The sequence below is a fragment of the Manis pentadactyla genome, chromosome 2 (genome assembly GCF_030020395.1).
Source record: "Manis pentadactyla isolate mManPen7 chromosome 2, mManPen7.hap1, whole genome shotgun sequence".
Taxonomy (NCBI): Eukaryota; Metazoa; Chordata; class Mammalia; order Pholidota; family Manidae; genus Manis; species Manis pentadactyla.
Genome location: NC_080020.1, coordinates 83,057,154 through 83,084,488, shown reverse-complemented (window position 1 = coordinate 83,084,488; position 27,335 = coordinate 83,057,154). Strand labels below are relative to the sequence as shown.

General features: G+C 45.2%; 1 protein-coding gene and 1 long non-coding RNA gene across 2 annotated transcripts in view; one reads left to right on the top strand and one right to left on the bottom strand.

Annotated features, from left to right (window-relative positions):
• Window positions 1-9,394, top strand: part of SV2C (synaptic vesicle glycoprotein 2C) — a 215,849-nt gene extending 206,455 nt beyond the window's left edge. Inside the window, exon 13 of the mRNA XM_036886085.2 lies at window positions 8,341-9,394. Coding sequence (XP_036741980.2) covers window positions 8,341-8,524 — 184 coding nt within the window. The 3' untranslated portion in view covers window positions 8,525-9,394. The remainder of the gene's footprint in view (window positions 1-8,340) is intronic.
• A 7,038-nt stretch (window positions 9,395-16,432) lies between these two features.
• The window catches only part of LOC118912694 (uncharacterized), a 41,018-nt gene continuing 30,115 nt past the window's right edge, over window positions 16,433-27,335 (bottom strand). Inside the window, exons 3-6 of the long non-coding RNA XR_008995993.1 lie at window positions 22,267-22,370; window positions 20,695-20,814; window positions 17,141-17,303; window positions 16,433-16,727 (exon numbers count right to left, since the gene is read on the bottom strand). This is a non-coding gene — a long non-coding RNA (uncharacterized LOC118912694). The remainder of the gene's footprint in view (window positions 16,728-17,140; window positions 17,304-20,694; window positions 20,815-22,266; window positions 22,371-27,335) is intronic.

Genomic DNA, 27,335 nt, shown 5'->3' with positions numbered 1-27,335 from the left:
TGGAGCTCAGGGCAGGGGCACCCACCTTGTAAGGGAGGAAACCCAGGCTCTCCCTGCTGGCCTCCAGCTCTGCACAGGGCGCTGCAGCCCAGCAGGCCATCTCACGGGAATTCTCCCGCAGCATGCCCGGCTTTCTCTGGCTGCCAGCTTCTTCCTTCCCCCTTACACATGCTGCATTTCACACTGACCCCAGAAAGGATTTGAAAGCCAGCCCCCGATTGTTCCCACCTGTCATTCCTGCTCATCCCAGGCAGCTGCTGTCACCCAGTGCCCTGCCATGGTCTTCTTCTCTGAAGAGCTAAAATCCAAATATCTGCCCAGAATCAACCAACCTAAGCTCTTCCACCAGGACTGATTTTTTTAGCCAGAGAAGTTCCCCATTCCCTCCCTGACTCTGTTCTGAAGGTCTTGAATCCTGGATCTCCTACTGACCAGCTGTGTGCCTCAGTTGTTTGAGACAGAAAATGAAGAGATTCTGTATGTGATCAGGAAGATAAAAACACCACTTATTTTTTTGAAGATTTTGAGATGATGGAATCTTTCATTTAATTGTCTAAGCAACCTACACTCCTTCTGTGACCCTTCATCCTGCTTTATTTTTCTTTATAGATCTTATCATTATATGTTTATATTTTATGTGACCTGAGTCACTTTGGCCATTCAGCCAAGTCTCTGGTGAGGAGGTGGGGAGTATACATCCCCTTCACCCACAACCTCGCCCTGGGTGGTATGTTACAAGGGCAGCAAATCCCCCCCAAATGTGTGAATGGGCACAAAAACAGTAATACAGCCGGTTCTTGACTCCAGAGAAGTCTGTATGTCTGCCAGCCACTGGGACTCAACCAGCCCTTGTGTGAAAGGGCAATGCATGAGTCTTCATAACAAAGTGACAGCAGGACCACCAGACTTGGGACTGGTCAGGAAGAGAGTGTACCTTTAAGTGTCAAGGTACAGGAGGCTCTAGAATCTGGAGTCTAGGCCAAGGGTACCATTTCACCAGTTTGAGGTTGCTGAGCTCAGAGGATACTTGTCCATCCATCATGCTAAGGGCAGAACATTCTTTCCAGGCAACTACATATCAACCACTCATATCACCAATGAAAAATCACCTCTCTGTTCACTAACAAGCCTCATGCAGATTTCTTGAATGATATGTAAAGCCCTGTATAACTATCTAGGCCTGGTGATCTTAACTAACATGTTTTAATTCTAGGATGTAGAAACAACTTCTCTTTATCCTGAAGTACTTTTAAAGCAAACCACATATGATGATAGGATGTCAGGGTGTATGTTGATGTGTTTCCTGTCTGTCACCCACTGGAATGAGAGCTCATTGAGTGCAGAACTTTGTTTTCCTTATTTGCTGTGTGACTCCACGTGAACGAATGGAAAGAAAAGGAAGGAAGGAGGAGAGCGGATGCGGGTAGGGAGGGAGAAAGAAGGAAGGGAGGGAGGAAGGAAGGAAGGAAGTTAGGGAGGAAGCCAGCTTTTTAAAATTCAGCTGGTTAGGAGCTATAGTTCTGTTCCCTGCATGGGGTCTGGCCCCCTCTCCAAGGTGAGCTTGGGACCAACTCTGAGTAAGGTGGCACTTCCTCTTCAGTACCTCCAGGTGCCTTCTGTGTCCCTATTCCACTTCTGCTGTCCACAGCCTGTGACTTCCCCATTGTCCAGCTGTCAGCTCCCCTGCCCCTCACCACACTGCCTATTGGGGACCCTCTTCTTCCTCTCCTCCCTGTTCTCCAGCATCCCTGTGGAGGAGACCTGAATTCAGGTGCAGGGCCTGCCCGGAAACAGCTGGGTAGCTTTATATTAGTTCTTTCGTTTTTCTGGGGCTGTGTCTGAGAAATGAAGGGCGAGTCAGATAAATTATAAGACACAAAGGCTTCTGGTATTACCTGTCCATGAATGTTTGCATTTTAACAGAAACAAGCAATAGGAAGATCCTTGATGGTGGTGGGGATGGGAGCGAGATGGGGGGCTGCTTGGGCCCAGGGATTCCTCTTGGCTCACAACTTCTCGTATGTCCTTCTCCACTTGGTGAGTGAGGAGAGCCTGCGTGCGGTGGTGTAAGAGGCCATCTTCCCAGGTAAAGAAGGACACACACAGACCATACACATACACCCCCTACTTACTTGGATGAAACAAATGTTCTCTTTCTTTGAAGATCAGAAAGCAATTGAATTCAGTCTTTTCTGTCTTATATGTGAAATTAGGTATTTTCCTCTAAAAAAGCAAGATGACAGCCTAGCGCATTATAGAAATCTACTTCCAACATAAGGATGTCGGGAAATTCCCTAGATCATTTCACAAATATCATATGCACCTCTGTGCTGGTCCTAAAAGTGGTTGCGATTAGTGAAAGTAAAGTCTGCCCAGCCCTGCCCTGAAGACATGGCTGGAAGCTAAGTCAAGCTGAGACCAGACAGGAGGGCCCTGAGGTTGGTCCAAGCCAGGCCTTAGGAGAGGGGCGGTCAGGGGGGCGTCATCCAGCAGGCAGAGCCTCCATGGCTGAACTGGGCAGCAACGGAGTCAGAGCTGGGAAAGGAGGAAATGATTCAGGATAGGTGAGAAGCAGATTGCCTGTGGGGGGTAATGAGCTGTGAAGAGAAGAATAAAAAGAGAGCAGGGGCTGGGCAGGAGAAGAAAGAGGTGGGGTAAAGTCTTTGGGTGGGATACCTTGCCTGTAGGCCCCAGCCCGCCTCATTGCCCTCAGTCCCCGGGCCCCATAGATGGTTAACCTTTTTCCTTGCCTGTGTTATACTGCCTGACATTCCCTAATGAACACATCCAAATGAAGGAGGTCTTGTGTGTAAAGGTGTTGGTTGCAGTATCACTTACATTCCCCCAAATTGTGAATGCTTCTAATTATCCAACAGTATAATTACAGAAAGAATGGTTATGTGCTAAATCATTTCATGTTAAACAAAACATAAACAACATGGGACAGTTTTATTAATGTTGGGGGGAAAAGCAGAAAGCAAAATGGAATAAATCCGATGACATAAAAATATGAGTATGATGGGAAGCACACTAAAGGCGACTCAGGAACGAAACCCCTTTGTTGAGGAAGTGAAGTGGATGTTTTGCTTTTGTAATTTCCTTTAGTGTATAACAATAAATTCAAATCAATTTTTAAAATGCAGATATCTCTGGGGGAATTGCAGGGCTGTCAGACTTGAATACACCTTAGAATCACACAAGGCTTCTAAAAAAATACCAACACCTGGTCTCGCAGTAGAGTGATGAAGTCAATTTCTGCGGGACAGGCCTGCACGTTGGGATTGCCTTGTCGCTGTGCTCTTAAAGCTGTGCAGATGAGACTAACGCACCCAGGTTTGAGCACCATGGGGCAATGCTATGGTTATACATGTCGGTGTCCTGCCGCCCCACCCCCACCCCCTCTTCACCCAGATTACTGTTCTGACCCTCAGCTGAGAAGAGCTGGGCGAAGAGGTGGGATACTCATTTGGGGACTGGAGGCAGGCAGGCCATGTGGCACCCAAGCAGCCTTTGTCGGGGGTGTCTAAGGCAGACCTGAGTGGGGTACCACGGAGATAAGTAAGCTGTGAGAGTATTTTGGGAGCCAGATCTGCCCACATTTTAAGTTCCTCCTCTTCTTTCAAGACCAGTTCTGTTCTTATCCATCTGCTCTGAGAAGCCTTCCCTCAGCTGCCCCCAGCCCCAGCCTGAATTGCTCCCATCCTCTACACCCCTAGTACCCCATGGGTGTCTTTAGCACTGCACTGCACTTGGCATGTTGTCATCATGATCTTTTTGCATCCATCTTAGTGCAAAATAGGACTTTATCTTATTAACTTGGGGATCTCTGGTGCCTAGGACTGTGCTTAAAACATAATAGATGCTTATGATGATTGTTAAGTTAGTAAATGCACAAGGAGAATGTGTAATTTAGGACTATATTAGGAACCAATTTGCTCACTAGACAAATATTCAATTTCATAGTCCAATAGCTCAGATGGATTCAGTGTTAAAATAGCTTTTTCAGGTTAATCTGGGAACCTAGCCATCATTATATTGTTTCTATGAGAAAAATGAAATTCATTCTGTCTTTAAAAGCCAACTTTCAGATGAATCTTTGAATCACGGTATACAGTAGTCCCCCCTCACCCAAGGTTTCACTTTCCACGGCTTCAGTTACCTGCTGTCAACCACGGTCCAAAAGCAGATGACCCTCCTGACATATGATTAGAAGGTCAGTGATGGCTTAACACTGCATCACAGTGCCTGTGTCATTCATCTCACTTAATCTCATCATGTAGGTGTGTTATCATCTCACAGCACCACAGGAACAGGGTGAGTACAATACAATAAGATATTTCAAGAGCTAGAGAGAGGATCATTCACATAATCTTTATTAGAGTATGTTGTCATAATTGGTCAATTTTATTATTCATTATTGTTGTTAATCTCTTATTGGGCCTAATTTATAAATTAAACTTTATATCATAGGTATGTATGTATAGGAAAAAAATAGTATCCATAGGGTTCAGACTATCAGGCCTCCACTGGAGGCCTGGGAATGTATCCCCTGCAGATAAGAGGGGATGACTGTGTTCCTGATTTAAGGACTGTTTGTACTTTCCAAATGCCCTATGCTAAGCCTTGAGTATTCCTTTCCTAACTTGTACCAATGATTTTACTGGTTGTCCAGAAAAAATTCCTTTCCAAAAGCTTAGACTTGACAAAGACGATGCTCGCATTTCACCCATTAATAGGTGAGCTCCATGAGCTGAGTCTGTATCTACACTTCAATCCTTTTCAAAATGTAACATTTATACTGTTTTCCTAACTTCATCAGTCAATAGGGCAAATATTTCAGCCAATGCCTAAAACAATGGCTAACCCTGGCCTGTTGCCTAACATATGCCAAGCAGTGCCTAAAGGCTGCTGTTATTCAGCAGCCCTTTCTTCTTCCCAAGAGCTTCTGAAAACCCACGGTGACCCTACAATGAAGTCAGAAAATTCAAGTAAGAGGCTGGATGTGAAGGCAAAGCTATCCTCACTTTACCCAGAATGGATCCAGCACTTTCCTTTTCCCCACCCGCAGTTAAAGCATAAAATGATTTAGAACCCATAAAATGATTTAGAAATCGTGAAGGCCTGGCCAAGAGGCCACAGTCCAGCTGCAGTCAGGGATGTCCCAGCAGCTACCGCCTCCATCAGTTGAGCTAAGTGCACCCACACGCCAGCAAGCGGCTCCTGCACCGCTGCGCAGGGGAGGAGGCGGAGCCCGGAGGAAGGCCGCTCACGGGATGGAAACAGGCTGCTGCAGCCCCGGGCACTGCTCGAGAAAAGATTTTCCGCGGAAAAGATTTCAGTAGGTTGAGTAAGCATTGAAAATAAAGAATTCTTACTGGAGAGGTAGGGAGACAAGGGATGGATTTATAGAAAGAAAACATCATTCTTTGTCTTCGGTGCTGGGTGAGAGAAGCATGAACATCAAACATCTTTGGTCTGGGGTAAAAAGGACGGTAGCTTGTCCTGCTGTTGAGAAGTCAGCAAGTCAAGTCAGGGCTCCGCCCACTGAGCGCCCACCCTCAGCACTTCTGAGCCCAAGGTAACTTGTGCTTTGTGTCTGCAGACGTTAATGGCTTCCCTTTAAGGAAGAACAAGGGAATACATGAACTAAAAGTTTATTTTATAAACAGATAACCCCGAAGGGAGACACATTTGGGAATGATTTTTCTCATACAGCAGTGCATGAGATGCATAGAAAATCACACCCTTCAGCTGCAAGTATTTGATGAAATAATTTACTTATCCAAGGGAAGTATTTTCTCGAATGCCAAGACTAATTTAAGGAGGTCGTATGCTTTGTATCCACACCAAATTTTCCTCTGAAGAACTGCCTCTGTTTGGTGAATGAAAAAGGAGATTCTTGGGAAATAAGGATTTGATCGTCATTTTTAGAAGCTTCAGATACCAGATGCTCCTGATGTATCTCTAGTGCTGCCCAGAAATCTCAGGAAGTCATCCATTCCTCCACTGCAGTTTCAGCAATATAAGTAGATAACCACCTGTAGTTCATACTCTGTTCAGAGTTATACCAGAGGTTTATAGCTTGGGAAAATATGGTTATTTTAATACAGATGTAAATTCTGCATGGGTCATTCTGCAGTTTCAGCCTCAAGAGGCTTCTTCATATGAAAGAATGTTTTCTTTTCTCTTATCAGCAGCATACACACTAGCCACTTTTCCCAGAAAGATACAGTGTGTATCTTACCACCCTAAGATATATTTGGTGATTTATGACTCTATAATCTAGAAACTAAAATGTAGTTTTAAAAAATTGAAAGAAGCCATTCTGAAAAAGTTATAACCTATATGATCCAATTATATGACTTTCTGGAAAAGGCAAAACTGTGGAGACAGTCAAAAGATCAGTAATTGCCAGAGGTTAGTCAGGGAGAGATGGAGCGGTGGGTGGGGGGAACACAGGGAGTTTCAGGGCAGTGCAACTACCGTTCTGTGTGATACTGTAACGGTAGACACATGCCATTATGCATTTGTCAAAGCCCATAGAGTGTACAACACCAAGAGTGAACCCCAATGTAAACCATGGACTTCAGCTTTTAATAGTGTATTAATATTGGCTCACTGGTTGTAAACAACTACACCACCCTATGTTAACGACGGGTGGGAAGGAAGGGGGTATATGGAAACTCTTTTTACTTTTCACTCTGTTTGGTTTTCTTGGAAACTTAAAGCTGCTTCAAAAAGTCTATGAATTTAAAAAGACAGGCCTGCCAAACGGCATCTCCACAGAGGTGGGGAGGCGGTGGACAGCGACGTCTTTCTACAGAGGTCTCCTTCAGCACCCAACACGCTGCCTCAACAATTTCATTTGAAAATAGTTGCCACATATGAAATCTCCTCATCTTTCAGGTGAATGTTGATATTATAGGCTTTTTCTTTAAAAATAAACCAAAAAGAAGAAGAATACAAAATTAGCTTACCCTCTTCTTAAGAAGTTCCTGTTTTGCTCAGAAATTTGGTTACACCCCTTCCACATTCCAACACTTGGTCACTTTGCTGCACTGCCAAAGCCTGCTTACTTGACTTCCTAGGTGTCTTGCCTTCACTTGCTGCCCTTTTCTGCATCTGTTCTAACTAGCAAAAGCCTTGGCCCTGGGCTAACTACCTCATAGGCTTGGCCCTGCAGCACAGGAGGAGTGTTGATCCTTTCATGGTGTGGGAAGGGGGATGGCTGGGTAGTAACCACAATAAATATCTGTGCACTGTAAAAAAATACCACCAGGTACAGCGCAATAGCTATTATGACTTGCCGAAGGAAAACCCACACTTACACACTCACACTCAAAGAAAGGTGTGTACTGGATGCTGCATTTTACAGCATACAGAATGCATTGCCCTCTGGAGGGGGAGCAATGTATTATCCGACAACTACTCCGTAGTCTGTGCCTCGAATACACACATGTGTTCTGTGACAGACAAAAAGCTGAACCAGCATAAAGGCAGAGGGAGTTCTTGTTACCTCATGTCAGTGGTATCTTGATTCCTTCTTTAGAAGACCACAGTAGAATCACAGTCAACACATGTAATGATAATAAAATTTGTCTTTTCCAAAGAACGTCTCAAAAAATAGGATGCATCTTATTTACATAATACCCATACATTTGAAATGCCAGCAGAGTAAGCAAGACCTTCTCTAGGCCTACAGTCTGATTCTCCTCTGTAATATTTTCTTGGACTTGATTTCCCACATAGAACTCTGATGAGGATTTGTAAGAAATGTATCCCTAGCCAACCGGTTAGCTGCCCAGCTCTGCCTCTACCAAAAATATTCAGGAAGAGGGCAAGATAGTTCAGTTCCATGGTACCAGAAAGATGGAAAATACAACCCACTCATACCTGTTTTTCTCTGTAAATTCCATGAGCTTTAGTTATTTAAAATATCCCACATTAATCAAGCTAAGTGGAAGCAAGAGGTAAAAAAAATCTAAAGAACTATATTGTCAAAAAATACATATATATTGTCATACATTTTAGTTTAACTCCGGAAGAGAGAAGAGACTTTTCTTAGTCCCTGAAATTTGCTTTCTCTTTCTTTTCATGATAAGTAGGAACTTATGGGCAGTATAAGAATCAGTCTAGGTGTTGAAAAAGTCAGTAGAGGACTGAAGGAACAATACCAACAGCTGGAGTTCTCTGCCTCCAGATATGTGCTGACAAGTGTTTATTTGCTCTAATGATATATAAAACAATCTCCTTGCAAATTACCTTACAGTACATTTGTGTCTAAAGTGGAAATGTTGGGAGTCACTTTCTCAGCCTTGATCGTCTCTCTCTCCTTTGCAGGGCAACGGGCTTTGGCTTCTTGAATGCGTTGTGCAAAGCAGCGGCTGTCCTTGGAAACCTCATATTTGGCTCTCTGGTCAACATCACCAAATCAATCCCCATCCTGCTGGCCTCCACTGTGCTCGTGTGTGGAGGACTGGTGGGGTTGCGCCTGCCTGACACACGAACCCAGGTCCTGATGTAAAAGGAAAAAAGCCATCCATCCTGTGTTTCTCTCTCCTGCCTTGCGTCAACACTCCTGGCTGACTCAAGGCTTCTGATTTTTCAGATCTAGGAAGGTGGTCGAATACCAGAACCAGTGACTCTTGCTGTGACTAAAATTTAGATGCATAACGTCTTGCCCCTTAAATGTGATTTTGCACAGGTTTTTTTCCATGCATTGTTATCCTTCCCAGCTGTGATCCTGCCGCCTCCCAAAAATCAGTGGAAGCATTTTTAAGTGTCCTAGTCAGCCAGGCCTCCCTGAGCTGCTGGGTACTGAAGGTTTAGAAGCCAAGAAGAGGACTGTGCTGCCGTAAGGACTAGATCCTGCTCCTTGTTCAACATTCACAGGAAATATAAGTTGGCATTTTATTGCATTTGTGCTGAGGAAAGGGATTTTTTTTTTCAGAGTGATATTTCCTGTTTACTTAGAAAAGGACACCCAGCAATTCTCACTGTGACAGCAGACATTTCAAAGAAAACCCTGTGGTACCAAACAGAGCTGGGTGGGGCTCTCTTCAGGCAGTGACAATTAAGGTGACTCTGCTGACCAGAAAAATAAGGGCTCTGTGGCAACGATCCGAGTGGGGTGCGGGAGCAAGATTGCTGCCAGAAAGCCCGATGGAACTGCTGAAAAACAGGAGGAAAAGGGACCGCGGCGGTGTCTATGATTTTGGCAGATGGCCAGAATGTTAGAGAATCAGAGACCAGAGAGAGAGAGCTCTGCCTGCATTTACCTCCTGCCCCCACCCCCAGCGGCCATTGATCTTGCCAGATAGCAGATTCAGGGAAAGAAAGTCACTTCTTAAAAACCGGGTCTGCCTACCCAATTTTTCCATTTATCCAAACGTCCTCCCCTCTAGAGATGTCAGCCATCTAAATTGTTGTAAATTGCAAATTAGGAAGAAATTCACACCTAAAGCCATTTAGGAAATGCAAGATGAGACCTTGAAAGTACCACTTTCCTGAGCGACAGTGCCCCCAGGTAGCTGACACAGGACTTTCCCTGAAGTGGCCTTGTTCCTGTAACTTCCACTGGGCTGACGCACTGGTCATTGTGTTCCTGGCTGCTGGCTCTTTGGAAGCACAGGTGCTGTATGCCGAGGGGCCCTCTGGCAACAAGGGCGGCATCTTCTGGTGGTGGTTGGCTGCTCCTTTTACCTCTGGAATCTGGCCTGAGAGAGAGAGGTCAGCAGGACATTCCCATGGATGGCCAGCTCGGTGACCTTCTCACCCCCTTCGTCTGCCCTGCCTGCAAGCTCGTCCTTTTCACTCGTCTTTGAAATCTGAAGCCTCTTCAAGTAGAATTGTAGCAATGACCAGCAGCCAGAAATAAATCCCATATTAAAACAATATTCCTTTTTTCAGCACTCTCTGTGTTGTTAGAGGGTTATCCTCGTTCCTTATTATAGGCATTTCCAGCAGGCCACAGCCCTGAGGCCTCTGGGAAAGGAGAGCCTTTGTTTCTAATAGCCATTACCTTCAAAGATGTCTTAACCCCCGAGGCCTCTCTGCTGCCACTCCCCTCCCTAATGACCCTCATAGAGCTCTAGAGGCAGAGTTCAGGCCCTGGGAAAGGCTTCTTTCATTAACAAAAGCCACACATCGACCCACCTTACGGTAGTTTAGGTCTGTTAGGGGGGCAGCCTGGTGTTGGGGACTGGCAGGAAGAGGGTGGTTCCCTGGGGACACGGGCTCAGGGAACTCAAACCCAAAACTGCAAAGGGGGCAGAAGAAGGAGAATCAATTAAAACTAGATGAGGTCTATTAGACCGATATCAACAAAGCAAGGAAAGAAACTGAATTTACCCTCACTCCTGCCTCATGTAATGTTATGGGAGAACAAAGCAGTCAAACAACCCAAGAGAGAGAACACCTTGAATGGTACTGTTCTTATATATGATTTATTTCCCCACCTACCTACCCTTGATTTACCTTCCTAGGAAAGGCATATCTGGGAACCTGAGCAGGCTGTTGTAGTTGAATGTAGCATGAGCAGTAATAACTAAGGTGTGTATCTCCTCCATCAACCCATTCGAAAGAAAAATAGGAATGTACATGCTGCTGCTGTCTCTAGTCTTCTGTGATAGTTCAGCTTGCTTACTGGGCCATCTTTACTTTTAAATGTCTGTTGTAGCTCTAAATGCATAAAGTATCTCCCAAGCTACAAAGAAGTTCTACAGAATTTATTGTAACTAGGTTGGATCTGAATAGGATTAACCAACAGAACCCCACTTCATGAAACCTGCCACCATGCATCCCCTTCAGAAGGACCTTTCTCGGCCTTCCTGTCACCTAATCCAAGCCTCCCAGGTGGGCCAAGAGGGGTCTATTCTAATCTGGACAGCCTGGTCACAAACCTTCTTGGTTGCCACCTTCTCCACCTTTCATGCAGTTTTCTCTGCCTTCCTCACAGTGTTCCCATCACGGTGATTTTCTGTGAAAGAGCTCAGGTTGTCCCCAAAGTATGTGGTATGGCCTGTCTGGCTTGTTTTGGTTGACTGGGTTAAGACACAGCCGTGCAACTGAACAGCTCGCAGTTCTGTCAGTGTAGGAGGCCGCTGGCACTGGACATGCAACCAGAATCCCATTTCATCTGTCGGAGAAGGAAAATGAGAGTGTGCCTGACAATGAAAGCCTAGGAAACAGTCCCACTTGCTCCTATATTTCTAACTGCTTTTCTATCTAAAATTTCTTTGTAGCTCTTTGAAATCAATCCAGAATGCCAAACCCAGCAGCCAGGGATCATCTCACACACAGAGAACTGACCCTGGGAGATAAGAGAGGTGGAGCCTAGCCCAAGCTCCCCCACTAACCAACGCTGAGACCCAGATCTTGCCAGGGAGAATGTAAGTCATTGAACATCTCTGGTCCTCAGTTTCCTCATCTATAGAGTAAAGGATTGGGTTGACTTTGCTGTTGGGACCACTCCAAGATTCTAGAAGACCTTCATGAAAATAGCTTCATCTTATTATTATCTACCATCCTCTAAGACTAAACTCATCTTTACAAGCACCAAATTGGTTTAGTTGAGAAACTGAAAAACTAAGAGATAGGTGAGCATACAAGAGCTCAGGAAGCTGTCGGGAAGCCCCTGTGGAATAGGCCAGAGAAAGCGGTTCCTGTGTTGTTCGTGCTGCCAGCTGCTTAGCATCATGGGCATTATCTCAATTCAGTGCTGGTTGGGCTGTTATCATTGCCTGCCCAGGAAAGGGGCTGACCCTGCCAGATATACATGGTTAGAAGACTCTCTGGTCACAATACTATCACACAGGCTGAATCTTATAGCTCTCTGTCTTCTTACTCCATTTTATTCTTGGAACATGCATGGTCTTAAGTAGACCAAGGCCTTCAGAAACTGAGTTTTTAATTGATATCACCCAAACTGGAAGATGCTCCTACACTTACAAATCTCACCAAATCAAGAGTTCAGGTTTGCACAGAAAACCACTTAGCTGCTTTTCTGGTTGTCTTGAGATACCACCCGAAAGGTGGGAAAAGAAATGTAGTGACAGAAGGGAGATCCCAAGATAATCGTTGAAAAGGTTCCAGTGAAGAAATGAGGGCACAGCTGAGACTTTCTAGACTCTGGTGTCATTTCAAATGCATTCCATGAGAATACCTTCTGATTCCCTCTGCCAACCAAAACAGAATCTGATACTCTGCAATTTTTACTATCAAAAAGACCTTTACCTATTCCTTCAATAAGACACATTACCTGTTCATGCATGAAAGGAAATGTCTGAATTTGGCCTTCACCTGGTATCAGAAGGATAACGGGGCTTAAGGTACATATTGGCTGTATATTTGTTTTCCTTTAACCCCCATATTATGCTGAACTTAATCCAGTTCCAAACCTACACTTACATTGCAGCAACAAGAAGAAATCCATATAGTAAGGCACTCTGAAGTGGACTATACATTTCTTAAAGTTCTTGTCTCTGCCAAACAAAACTTTCTGAGTAAAGCTTCTCTCTTAATCTTTGTAAGGTGGACAGAAAATCGTCAGTATCACCTAGATGTAGCATGTGCCCCTTCCTTGTCTCGGGTATGGATTGACAGTTCCCCCTGGGAAATCTTCTTTTGCTTTCAGAATTGACCATTCCTCCTATGATTGGTGTCTCACAGCCATTGCCAGAACTTTCTATGGTCTTTCTCAAATGATACCTCAATCTTGCTTAATATTCCCAGAATTTTGAGTGACAAGCGTACATTTCATGGGTCTGCTTAGGCCCTTGTTTAAAGCAGGGCTGGGTGGGGAAAAGAGCTGAGCAGAGCAGCCAATGATCTGTCATCCTTTCATGTGATTAGTCAATAAATATTTGTTGAGCACCTCCCATGTGCAAGGTTAAGGCACTGTGTACGTGAAGGTACTTGGCCATTTGCAGAGGTAAGGGCAGCAGAACAGGGGCAATAAAAGAGCAGGTATCTGTAATGGGGATCCCACAGTGAAACCCCCATTGTTGAAACCCTCCCTATAAATACAAAGTGTTATTTTCCCAAATTTAAAATAAGTAACAGCCTATGATGGGCAGTGCAGGAACTACCCCAAAATTGGGAATATCTTTGACAGGAGGAGAAAGCCCCTCAATTGCTTGGATTTTCTTGAAGGGACTGCTGACTACTACTGGGAAAATGGGAAAAACAGAATCACACATGTACTATTTCTTTCACTATCTTGTCAGGAAATCGCACTAAGATACTATCCGAGGCTAAGAATCAGCAGCATAGACAGCCCATTGTACAGAGATGTGCATTTGTGAAGACCCAGTTTCTTCTGAGGTGTTCTTTTCATGGCCTGGAACTAGAGGCAGAGCTGGAAGCCCGCTGCAGAGCAGGCAGCGATGGCGTTTCTCTCCCAAGCAGAGTCAGCAGATCCCGCAGCTGCTGCCACGTCCCCTGGCTTCAGCTTCCCAGGGTGTTTCCTTTCTGATTTTGAAGACTTGTGACTGAGTCAACTGTCTTTGTAGATATCCCTAGAGCAGCTTTTCCCCTCTCTACCCTCAGCAGATAAGCCACCCAGAAAACAGAGGCTGACAGTTAGTGGCAGGAGATTTTTAGATTTTAGTTTAAAAGCAGTTCATGGTCATTGCAAAGAGTCTTGAAACTGCAAAGGACCTTTGGGCTCTGGGGCCTGTGGGGAGGCAGAACAGAGAGGGTGATTGTCAATGCCCCCCCCCACCCTCCTCTCTGAGAGGCCTGATTTCCTTTTTACCCATGAAAATCCCTTCCCCTTACCTCCTCCAGGCAGTTCACACTCATTTCCTCTCTTTCTCTTCTATTCTTCCTCCTTTCCCCATCTCATCACCTCTTAACTCCAGCAGTATACAAAAATGAGGCCAAGTTTTACTGGGGCATTTGGTGTTAAAGAACATGCAGCCATGTCTGTGGTGGAGGCCAGAGGGTGGAGAACGTGTCACTGGGAGCAGGTGCAGGATTGTGAGCACCAGACTGTGGGCTTTGACACAGCATCCTGTACCAGGCTAGATGTCTAACTGCTTCTCAACTCCTGTAGCTGATTGGATGGGCACCACTGGCATGAAGTCTGAGAGGCCTATCTCTGGGGCAGAAGTCTGATAAGTCTGAGAGCTTGGCATTTGATTCCTGAAAGACGAGGAAGTCTGCAGCGAGGTTCTCAGAATTCATATCCTGTGGGAGGAGGATGCACCTCTCCATGCCTGCAGAGGGTCCTGCTTGGTGCTTTCCATTCAGATTTAAATGCTGAGATTACAGCGTGCCCCTTCTCTGCCTACCCTACTACATTCCTCGGGGCCAAGAGGGCCAGAACCAGGAGCAGGAGAATGTAGCCGTCAGCCCTCTGTTCAGACTCAGACATGGTTTGATGCCAAGCTAGTGGCCTACCCTACAAGCAGGGGCGTGCAATCCTCAGCAGCTTTTAGGTACCTGGAGAGTGACTGGCCAAGCCTGCTCCCAGGGGCCACAGTTGCTGTAAGCCAGCAATGTGCTAGAGACTCAGCCTGGCTCAGAGTCTGTGGTGTCAGGAATTGTGCAAGCCAGTTGAGACACGGTCATTATTAAAAATTAAATTATGTAAACTTACAATTAAATAAATTATATTTAAAAACAAAGGTAATAAACTTTCAACATTCATCACTTTCTCATTATTTTACTATATTTTAGCCTTATGTATGCCCTTGCTGTAGTACATGCATATTGTACCTGTATGGTAGAAATGCTGTGCAATGATGTGTCACTGTGCATATCTTCCCAACCCCAAGTTCAATGAAACCACATTTGCAGCTTGAAATCAGCCATGTAAATTTACACCATGGAAATGGACAAAACGCTACAAATCAGACTCCTCTTCCCAGACAGCTATTAGTCATTTGCCTGCATACCACTACCTGAGCCCTGGCCCATACATGGCCTCCCCCTGCACAGACCCAGGCCCCATCAAACTGAGTCCAGCAGGTTCGTGGGTCAGCCTGAGGGAAGGAAAGACTTAGCAAGCTCAATCTCATGTCAGTACACAAAGGGTTTCTTTCTGCCTCTGTATTGACTCAAAACAGGACCCACAGTGCAGAGGGTCAACTGCTTTGTATGGGTATTGTTCCCTCAGGGAGAACGTACAGTAAATTGGCTATTTTGTGCTGGGGAAACAAAAACTCATTGGAAGTTACAAAGTGTCTCCCCTCTTACATCCATAGGTGTGCAAAAAGAAAACTCCTTTCTTGCTTTTGATGTTCACCAGGCCTGTCTAGAAAGAACTGGACAGATTGTCTTAACCTCATTTCCACTGCTATTATTATACGTTTATTATACAGAGTCTATGTCCCCAATCAAACAGAAGAAAAGAAATGTTGTTTCCTGATATGTGCTTTCATAGCATCCAAAATGCAGTTATGTATCCTCACCCTGACCCAGGAACGTATGAACAGATCATGTGTCCTTTACTAATGTCTGGATAGTATAAATAAAGTCCTAGAAGAATTCTTGCTTTCAGATGGATCTCCGTTTTGGACATGTGCTAAACCCACAATCCACTCTGCTTTGCAGTGAAATCCTGGCAGGGGTCCTGTCCTTAGTTTTGGTATTTGGGTGTTTTATTTCATCTTGTTTCTTTTCTGGTTTTACTGCTCTGTAAGACCTCCTGCTATGAATGTTCCAGTTACCCCGATTGTACTGTACATATATGGTGCATGTGTGAACCCCAATAAATTCTGTTTCAGGTTTCTGGAGTTCTCATCTTAAGTACAGCTGGTCCTGTTGTGAACTCATCTTTCTGGTATGCTCTTCTGTGTCTGATTCCCAATTGCCAAAATGTTTGACCCAGTGTGTTTTAATATACATCCCGAGACGTCCATGCATATATTTGTGAAAGGGCATGCTCCGTGTGGGATGACTCGTGTACAGCATAAATCTATCAAATGTGGAAGTGTGCATACATTTATATGCCAGATACCTAACATTCATGTAACAGCTGCAAAGATATTTAATGAACATCAGATTAATAAAAGAGCATTTTTTGCTCCATTATATTCAAATAAAGATTGCCGTGTGACTGACTTTCCTTCCAAGTATGAATTGACCCTTAAAAAAGATGTGTTGTTTTTTTTTTAATGTCCTTGGGCATGAAGAAACCTGTTTCCCCTGATTCAGGCCTATTTGGATTGTTTCTGTGGGCTGATGTCATGGGTATTGATATACTGGTGATTTTACAGGAACACTTTCTGATTGTTAGCCAGGACCAGTGGGAAGAAAATGTTTGTGGGGGAGTTTGTGGCAAAGCAGACACTTGTGTTCTTTTGCCGTACAGCAGGAAGAGCAAACAGATTCTCATCTAGCATATTAACCCCAGTTGATTGGTAGTGGCTGTTTGGAATATTAGTTTGAGAAGAATGATGAGAGAAAACTGCTATATTGTTAGCATTGGGATCAGAGGCAGAGCATGGAGTGTCTGCCATGGATTTGCTAATCCCAAAAGAATACTTTTGACTGCATTTAATAGAAGATGCAACTTCAAATATATTTACTAGTAAAGGTAATTGTTATTTCACATAACCAAGGAGATAGGATAATTCCAAGGCTGGTAATCATGTGGCTTGGCAACACCACTGAAGACCCAGGTACTTTGCATCCTTCAGATCAGCCATCCTCAGCTTTTGTCCCCTCGTGGGCATGAGATGATTCCAGTAATTCCAAGCATCAGATCTTCACACAAAATTCTAAGAGACAAAAGAAGGACTCTATGACCTTTTTATGGCTCTAGAATCATACCACGGGAGCCACAAGGAGCTATTTAAGCTTGAAATTAAATTAAGAATTCAATCCTTCCACCACATTTAGCCGCGTTTTAAGTGCTCAGTTACCATATGACTTGTGGCTACCACAGGGGCCAGCGCAGGTACCGTCACCAAAAGTTCTGTTGACAGCACTGCCCTGGGGGTGTGCACTCACTCCCCTCTGCAGGCTGGTCCTTCTGAGGGGGGGGGGCCTGCCCGCCCTTCCTCCAGGTCCCGCCCCCCAGGCTAGATCCTGTTTTTGCTGTGGCAACTTTGTTGTCCTTTTCCTTCCCCCAGCGGACTGGAAATGCCCAGCCCACCAGACCTAGAACTATTCAGTATTTAAGGAAAATTACCATCGTTTCCCTTCTCCTTTCTTTCCATTTCATGATGAGGCTCTTTCATGAGGAGGGAAAGAAGATTCCCAAAATCCCCTTGTAGGATCCGGATGATGGCGTGTGGGAACTCACTGGAAGTGCTGGGCTGTAGCTGAGTTTGGCAAGGACCATTCCTAGCAATCTGTGTGTCAGAACAAAGCAGCATGAGTCTGGATGGCGTATCTTTTCCTGCTCATTGATGTCTGATGCAGTCAGTTTGCTACATTCGTTTGCTAGGGCTTCTCTAAGAAAGTACCACAGATTGGTGCGATCTATACAATAGAAATTTATTTTCTCTCAATTCTGGAGGCTAGAAGTCCAAGAGTAAGAGTAAGGTATAGACAGGGTTAATTTCTTCTGAGGCCTCCCTCCTTGGCTTTAAATGGCCATCATGGCGTCCTCTTGGTACATGTTCGTATTTTAGTCTCCTCTTCTAATAAAGGCATCTTGGGTTAGGACCCACCCTTATTACCTCATTTTAACTTAATTGCCTCTTAAAGATCCTGTTTCCAAAGGCAGTCACCTTCTTAGGTACTGAGGGTTAGGGTCTCAACACATGAATTTCAGGGGAACACAATTCAGCCCATAACATTATCTCAAATACTACTTATTTTATTTTGTATGTCTGTTGTGTGTAGAACTGTATCATGTGTGTATTTTGTATATAGAATGTGATCAAATGTGCCTGTGGTCACCCAGGAGAGTAGCACAGGCTGTGTGTGCTCCCTGGCATGTGTGCGCTATTCACAGAGGGGGCGTAATGGCAGAGATTGATGAATACCCTTGGGCCCTGCACTCATAAGCCAGAAATAGATGACTGTGGGGGACACCCCAGGGCAGGCCAGCCAGGAGATGAGGCTACTGTGTCAGGCTGTCCTTAGACGAGTGACTCTGCCTCCTTCAGCCATTCTGCTTACTAGCGTTCCAAATGAGACCTTGCTCTCTCTGTATGGTTTTCTTTAATCCTGGAGTCAATGGGGTATCATTCCCTGCCCTGCACCAGAGCCTCTGAGCACAGCAGCCCCTGAGGCTTCCTGCAGGACTGTGACAGCCTGTGCGCTGATTGGCTGTGAGGGGAGCAGGGGGCGGCGGGGAGGCAGAGGACCATTCCTGGGGTTTAGGTATAAACTAGCGCGGTCCCTTTGTTCCTTGGGGAGGACAGGCATTGTCAGCTCTTGTAATTTGCAGTCCGGACACCAGGTGAAGTGAAAACCACAAAGGAGGCCGGTTCCTGCAGGGAAGGCAGACAGCAGTCTGCAGCCGCTCAAGCTCCCTGGGGCCAGAGTGAATGAGGCGCTGTGGTCTGGCCTCATGGGGGACACAGGAAGCTCCATCCCTGACTCCGAGTGCACCAGCAGCCACCTGCCTCCAGGCATATTTCTATGTCCACTGCCAGAAAGCAGGTTACGGGCACAGCAGCCCCACTCTCTCACACCTGCCCACATCAGCATCCTAGTTCCTACGGTGGCACCAAAAACCCTTTGGATGAGACATCCAAGGAAATCTCATCAGCAAATTCCACTTTGGATAGGGCTTTAAGGAAAGCCACCGCACATGACCAGGGCTAAGGGGTTTGTAAGCTGCCCTACCCCTCTTGGTCTTTGTGAATACTGGGCACTGCCCACCACAGGCTCAGAGCTTTGTGGTGTTGTCACACCCTCCGCAGCCTGCTGCTCAGGGAAGCAGACGCCCGTAGCCTCCACCTCCAGCAAAGGACATGTGCGACACTTTCTAAATCGCAGGACATGCAGATATCCCTGACCTCAAAGCCCCATTTCTTCTCCCACACCATAGACTGCTGGCTGTTTGTATGCAGGGGACGGAATACCACCATTGCTGAGAGCATGAGTGGGCAGGGTCAATGCTAGGTTTGGGGAATCCTCTTTAAGAAAGATTATACAGAATTATAAACAAAAAATTAACCACCAAGGGAAGTATTTAGAATGAGAAAAGAAACTCCCACAATTTACATAGTTTTAAAAACTGACAAATATCACAGATCATAACAAAATGCAGAAAAATAATACACTATTTTTCATTACTAACTGCCTGACACACTTCTAATTTTTTTTCCTATGTACATTTTTTTAGCTGCAAACTCTGTTTCTTCACAGGCCAACAGTTTTATTAAATTATTGTCTATAGAGAGAATAGAAAGGTAAAAGTTGGTTTTGATTACTGCTAGTTTTGGAAGTTTTTTGTTTCTTCTCCACTTCCTACGTAGTTCCTGTGCTGAAGACACAGGCCACATTCATATATGCAATCCAGCCTCTGGCTCTGGCATTGTCTAACTCTCACAAGGCTTCTTACAGAACCAGGTAACTTCTAGCTCCTACTGTCATAGGCATGCCTGGCAGGTACCTGGGCCTGTGATGACCCTGGCAGCTGTTGGTGTCATGAGGATGTAGTGGGCACAGCGGGCTGCAGGGACATTCCGGGAAGCCATTCCCTCAGTGGGACAGCCAGCAGTAACTTAACAATCACAGAAGGGATTGCAAACCACCTCAGCGTATCCCACCAAAGCCAAACTGAATTAAGTCCCCAACCTGAATTCCTCTTAGCCAGATCCCCCAAATGCTCAGCTCCACCCAACACCAGGGCAAGTTTGAAGGAGGGAAGATGGACTGGAAAGAAACAGTACTTCTGACTAAGGAGACAATCTATTAATTTAGTGAGTTTTTTTTAGTTTTGCAAATTTTTAAAGAACGTGTGACCATGTGAACATATTGTTAGGGTTCCCCTCCCCCAGTGTCTTGAAGGGACCCATGTGAAAGGGGCCCTGAGGCTTAAGCTTCATTAGCTTCATTCATGGTAAACACTCCTCTGAGTCCTGGACTCACACAGATAGGGGTTTGAATTCTGACTCTGCCACTCAGCAGCTATGAGGCCATGGAGGAAGCTAAAACTTGTCTTTCTGAGTGTTCATTTCTGCAACTGTACATTAGAAATGACAATAGTTTGTATTTCACTGGGGTCTGTAAGTATTGAGAAAATGTGTATAAAAAGCTTAGCAAAGCACCTGGTACATAATAAGTCCTCAGTAAATGGGGGTCACTATGATTAGTGTGAGTGGCTCAAATCTGTTCCTTGAGGCAGGTATGCAATTTCCTTCACTACGAGGATGAGGAGTGATCATGGAGCCAGATCCCCTTGGATTGTTCAAATGTGGTGGAGCCCTGGTGTCGTCTAACTCTCGGAAGTCTTCTTACAGGACCAGGTACCCTCCAGCTTCTACCATCACAGGCATGCCTGGCTGGTGCCTGGGCCTGTGGTCACCTTGGCAGCAACTCCAAGTGAGTCACCCACACCCCCAAGCCCAGCTGTGGTGCTGCTTCCTACAAAGGCAGCCTGCACAGCACCCAGATGCTCAGGTCCATAGGAGGGTCTCCCGCAGCCAGGAAGAAAAGGAAGGAGAAGCAATGGGACACATACGAGGATATGGGGACCTTACTGACTCCAGCAGTCCATGGGCACACAGTGAAGGCTTTGGCAGACCTGGCACTAACCACAAGAGCGGCCTCTTGCCCTGTTACCTGGGTCTCTGCCATTCATCCTGCTGGATCAGAGAAGTTCCAGACACAGAGTGGTTGTCCAAGTCCTTCCCAGGTGCAGCTTCTGGCAACACCACTCAGAGGAGTCCTGCTTCCTTGGGACTAAAAAACAGAGACCAAAGAGCAACTATTCCCAGCAGCCGAAGCCAACAAAACAGAGATGGAGGAAATGAATAATTCACTGGGTGGAACACGGGCTGTGTTACGTGATCCCTGCACACAGGAAGATTCTGTGGAAAGCCAATGACCCCCTGTCTGGAGAGCAGCCCTGGGCAGGCCCCATGGGGGACACGTGGGAGGTCGTAAAGGAGATGCATCACCACCAGGAGTTAGGAACTCTTGGTCTCTGGACTCAGTCAGACCCGAATTCAAACCCCAGCTCCTCCACTAGTAAGCTGTGTGGTCCAGGGCAAGCTCATTAACCTCTCTAAGCCTCAGTGCCTCATCTGGAATACAGGGATACTTATATCCCCCTTCGAAAGGACTGAACGATATAAGGTAAGTGCTTATGTTCTAATGAGGTCTTTTGATGCACAAGCATTAATTAATGCCAACATCACTAAAAAATTTCATAAAAAGCAGCTTACCCTTAGTTGGTTACAAAGGAAATTAATTTCCTTGGGAAGGAGACACTCTCTTTTCCAAGACTTCCTTATGATACAATGGCTACCACTGGTTGAGCTCCATCTATGGATCTTAGTGCTTTACATACATTACTTTTATTAATTTATTTAAAAGTTATTTTATAATTCATTCTATTGATAATTAAGGTAATTTTATTTAATTAAAAATAAATTATTATATTATTTTACTTTATCCTGGGTAATTTATAATAAATTTTCTGAAATGTTTATTTTATAACTGAGGAGGTATATTATCATCTTCATTTTTCAGATGAGGAAACTGAGACTCAGAGAAGTGAAGTAGCTTGCCCAAGGACACACAGCTGGTTAGTGACCAGCAAAATTCAAACCTAGGTCAATCAGATTCTAAAGCCCATAGTCTCAACCACTAGGATATATGTAGTATTTGCATGTGCAGGACAGCCCAGCATTGATGTTACTCCCTCAGTATTCTCACTTTTGTCCTTTTAGGCACAGAGAGAAAGCCAAGCTCTAAAATAGAAGGAAGAGTGTCAGCATTCTTGCATTTTATTGCTAATTTATTCAAGGGTAAGTGTGTTTACCATGTATCTGTTTCCACGCTGGACACCAAGCAAACATTGTGGTTTTAGGAAGATAGGCCAAGTCCTTGCCCTCACAGAGCTTTACCTAGAAGAGTCCCCAAATAGGCAAATAAGCATTCATTTGAGACATTTATTCAACAGTATTTCTCAAACAGTTGCCCTGTGCCTGGCACTGTGCTGGCTGCAGGGGGCATGCAGGGTGGAGAGGACAGCCCCAGCCTAGCTGGGGAAGACGAACAGGAAGCAGGAGAGGATAACGGGGTATGAACTGTGATGACAGACACCCTGGACAGGTGGGAGCTCCAGGACGGAGAACCAGGCCCTGCCAGGAGGTTTAAAGAAGGCTCACCACCCTTCATCGGCCTTACCCCTGGAGCAAGGCTGGGGACTGCTGAGCTGTCATGACTCATCAGGGCTGCCAGCGTGACTTCCTAAGTGCTCTTTCATCTGCCAGCCAACTCGATAATAACAGCTAAAAATGATAGCCTCCTTGAGATGTGCCAGGCACCACTCTAGCACTTCACATTTATCTTCTTTAATCTTCACAGCAACCGTACGTGAGAGTGTTGTTTACAAAAGAACCCGAAGCACAGCGAGAATAAGCCATCCACCCAAAGTCATACAGCTGCTACACGGGAGAGCTTGGTTTGGCTCCCAGGAGGAAGCCTCCCGCACCTGCACCCACACCCGCACCCCTCCGCCACACTGAAATGCCTCAGTATCCAGAAATCACAAACACCAAGTGTATGACATCACTACTCAGAACAATAGCTGCCCCAAAGCTCCGATTTTTCACACAATAGGCACAGGAACATAGCCAGAGGTGTGTTGGTAAGTGTTTAATATCTCTCCAGATATGTAGTGTTTGCAGATTTCCTTGGTGTAAATACTCCCACCATGGTTGATTTCAAGCCATCAGTTAATGTCTCTGAATGTGGATTTGGGAACAGAGGCCCAGTCTCATCATCATTAAGTATTTTTACCATAAGATACAACACATAATGGTAAATACAGTGAAATATTAGGAAGTGGTATGTTCTGAGTATTTATCACCTTTGTTTTTAATATAATTTATTTAACTTTATGTTTACCTAATTTAACTTTTGGCAATGGCTATGTTAAGAACAGCTGGCAAAATTTGTGAAAACTTAGCAATAGACTTCTGCAAGCTGGTTCAACTCACTCCAGCATTCCACTGGAATTCCAAGTGAGCCACAGGTTCTCAGATTTCACTCTAAACTCTAATTACCTGCCTCTCTCTCCTTTCCAACCTTCAGTCTCTTACTAAGCTACCACCAGAGAGAGAAAGGAGAAGGGAGAAGTGCCAGCAAGTACTAGGCTCCTGGCACCGTGGCAGTCACTGTGGCCAGTACTTTATTGTCACGTGAACCTCACAGGAAAGACAGTGATAGATATCCTTATTTTGTTTGAGCTTTTTGCTATAGTATCCCCCGTGCCTTGGACCATGCCTTACACATAGTAGGGATACAACTATTTTTTTTTAATGAATGAATGAACAGTCTAGGGATGCAATCCAACCCCCTTCAGCCTACATACAAGGCTCTGTGATCCTGTCCCTCCTCCCTGTCCCACTGCCTCTCCCACCACACCCACATGGTTCCATCTCACTGGCACATGGCATGCTGGTAGATGCTACCCAGACTTGCCCATGCTGCACCCTGAACCTAGGTGGCTCCCACCTGGACTGCCTTCTCAGGTCAGGTCTCCCCAGAAACAGACTCTAGGAGAGAGGTTTGAGTGAAGGAATCATATTGGTGAGTGCTCTGGGAGCAACACGTACAAAGGAGTGAGGAAAGCAGGACTGGGCAGAGGGAAAGTTGAACCAGGATATAATTGCAGAAGAGGTCTCAGCTGATCCCATGCATGGCTCGGCTTATGGAATGACTTTCAGAATTGTACCAAATTAAGGCAAGGGGGTGGGGCCTTTCTTCCCCCATCACTGAGTAGCTGGATGAGGGCCATCCGAGAAGGGGGATAATCTTGGACAAGTAGAAGGCCTGGGGAGGGATTCAGCTGTAAGTCATTGGCAGACAACATTCTGGGCAGCTGGGGAATGAGTACCTCAGTCCTAAAGCAGGATGTGGGCTGTGCGTCACAGCATACACTGCACCTCATTTCTCTCAGGTAAGAGATATCCTGCTCAGAAAGCCTACCCTGACCTCCTCTACCTGCCCGCCTAGTGGCTGACCTCCCACAGCACCCAGGGCTCACCTTGTATTGTGTCTGTCTACTCCACCAGACTGTAAAAGCTGGAGGGAGGCACTATATCACCTTTGTTTCTCTAACACACTTACTGCCTTGCTCCACCAGAGGAGGCCTTACATTAGTAATTTGATTCTATATAATAAAACTAAATCTACAGGTGTCCCTATTTCTAAAGATAGTGTAGCAGTAACAGTTAAGAGCATGAATGCTGGAGCCAAATTTTCTGGATCCACTTCCTGGCTCTGTCACTTCCAGCCAGATGACCTCTGACAAGCTGTTTAACTCTCTGTGCTTCAGTCATTTTATCAATAAAAAGGAAAATAGTGACAACCTCTTGGGATTATTGAGTTAATGCAAAGTGCTCAAAACTGTACCAGGCCCATTGAAAGCTTTCAATAAATGTAAGCCATTATTACCAAAGGCATGCATATTTTCAGCAGTTCAGGTTAAAGTGTCAGAAAACAACCAGAAAAAAAATGCTTGAAAATCTGGACTCTCAACAAGAACCCATAGAAGGAAATGGATTTTTAGCCTCCATTTGAATTGTCACATTTTTTCATCTTTTCACACTGTGTCAGACATTCCAGAGCAGTTGCTCCAGGTAGTCAGTTGCAGACTTTTTTACCATATGCTAGAGAGACAATTCCATGCCCATGGAAATCAGCTGCAGGTTGATAATGGCATTGCAACAGGCGTTTACTTCTCCCTGATGATCAGACGCCATTTCCAGTTTTGTGGAGTGAAGGATACATGTTATCCCTTTTGTCTTGAGCTATTCTGTGAGCTATTTGTTTAAAATGATGCAAGAACTGAACAACCACAAATCTGCCTGTCCTGAGTGACCACTTCCCTGTGCACCCTCCACACACATGGTTCTCCTCTCAGGACCTGCAGCTGCAGAGAAAAAGATACTGAGAGAGAGTGCCTGCCTGTCCACCATCCTTAGGTAACTGCCAGCCTTCATTCTCCAGAAGCAAAGGGGAGGGAAAGGAGAAGAAGAAAGAGTCAGGTATGGGAACATGGGAAGTTCTCCAAGGATGAAACACGCTGCCCTCCTTCCTCAAAGGAACCCTTTTCCCAGGGCCCAGATGACAGGCCATGCCTGTTGAGATTCTAACAAACCCAGCAGCCAAATTTCTAGCTACATTTTCCAGTGTGAGAGGTCCAAAGATCCCAAATTGCCAATTGTTGCAAGGTTGTTTATTAAATTATGAAAAAAAAAATACCAAGGAATGACTGTTCACCAGAAATCACTGAAAGTGCCAGTGGGAGCTACGGCAGCCAGTGCCCTCCCGGTCCTTGAGAAGCCTGCATCATTACAGGAAAGACAGGCAACAAGCCAGTGAACAGGTAAGTTGGCAGGATTCTGTAAGCCGGTGTGCAGGACTAACACTCAGAGCACAGAAGGGGTGATGTGTCCTCCCTCCCTGGGTGGGAGCTGCTGTAGATGGGACGGCTGGGGAAGCCCTCTCTGAAGAGGTGACCCCAACAGGAATGACAAGAATATATCTCAAAGTTCAGCCCGGACTAGAGAATATTTTGCTTTGGAACTCTGTAAACTGGGGCACCCCCTCTCTCCACAAGGAGACAACTATGAAACGAGATGCTGGGGTGCATCAAGAAGGGTGTGGGAAGTGAGAACTTTCTTCTTTTTTACATGCTCCACAGATAAAATGGCAGCTTATAGTTCTAGCGGCCTCCACCAGAGTGGCCTCCGGTTTTCTGTGTCAGTCAGTGAATCTGCCTGTAGTGCAGATACTAAAACCCTGCCAGAAAGCTGTTCCATAGCTCCAGTTACGGTGCAACCCAGACATGCCCCTGTGGACCCTGCATGTCTCACCATTGCTCGGTAAGCCCAGGGTCTGCAGGGGAGCCCGGCCCTTTCAGCCATGTTACAGAGGGATGGTACTTCACAGGTGGTAAACCTCAGCTTTGAAAAAATCTGGTGTACAACCCAACAGCAGAAAAAAATTAAAGATCCATTGTGAATGTAAGCAACTCTACCCAAAAAGAGAGCTGACTGGACAATAGCTTTTTTTTTTTGTATCTCTCCATATTAGTTATCTTTTGGTCTTTGTTAATGTGCAACACCTTTTCCATAATTTTGATCATAAATATACAGTATCTTTGTATTTTGTTTTTTCTATTTTACATTTTGCATATCATACATTTCCCCTCATTAATATATTGTTCTGTGTCATTTTAACAGCTCTATAGAATCTAAGCATGTGGAAATTCATTTAGTTTTGCTTATTTATATTCCATTTTTGAGGATTAAGAGTACTTGGAATTGTTTGCTTGTGTTGTACAAGGCCCTGCTAAGGACATCTCAGTGGAGTTGGATCTTGTTGTTTCCCCCTACCCTTTTGCCTTGGAGAAATAGTCCACAAAGTGAAGTGACCAAGTCAATGGGAGTGAGCAGTTTTATAGCCCTTGTTACATTTACTAGACAGCTCTCAGGACATATGGAGCCAGTTTATGGCTCCAGCCAGGGGTGGGTGTGCATCTCTTTTCTCAGATCTGCTTCTAAACTGGGTTTTATCAATATAAAGAGAGAATTATTGAAAACAATTTGAAGGAACTCTTTGTTTTATAAAGAAAGATCTCAAAGCCTTCCTTTAACCCCCCCAGTAGGTATATATAACTTTAAGCTTAATCTTGCTACTCCACCAATAGACCACTTTATATGCCTGCCTCGGGCCTTTGTCTTTTCCTCACCCTCCTCAGAAAGGCTCTTTCCAGAAAATTGCTTGGCTTGCTTCCTTACCTCAGTTCGGGTCTCTGCCCAGGTAAAATCATAACGGAGAGGCCTTTCCTCTTTCTCCTCCTAGAAGGCCCCTCCGCCCCACCCTGCCACTTTCCCTTCTCTTAGCTTGGATGGCCCTCACCACCTGACATAATAGGTACCTTTTATGCTTTTATAGATAGTATCTGTGTCCCTCCACTAGAATGGGACATTTCCTAAGAACAGACTTTGTTTTTTTCACTTCTACACTCCTGGTGCCTAGAAGATACCTCAAAGGTAGTAAACATTTCAGAACTATTATTGAATGGATGAGTGAGCAAATGAAGTATCTGATTACATCATCATCATTCAGCATTCTGCAAAGTAGGCAGCGAACCTGTGCTAGGCCATTGATGGATCTTAAAAGTTTGCTGGTCTTAACTCTGGTGAAATTCATGAGTCCTCTCACATCCAGAAATGCACACT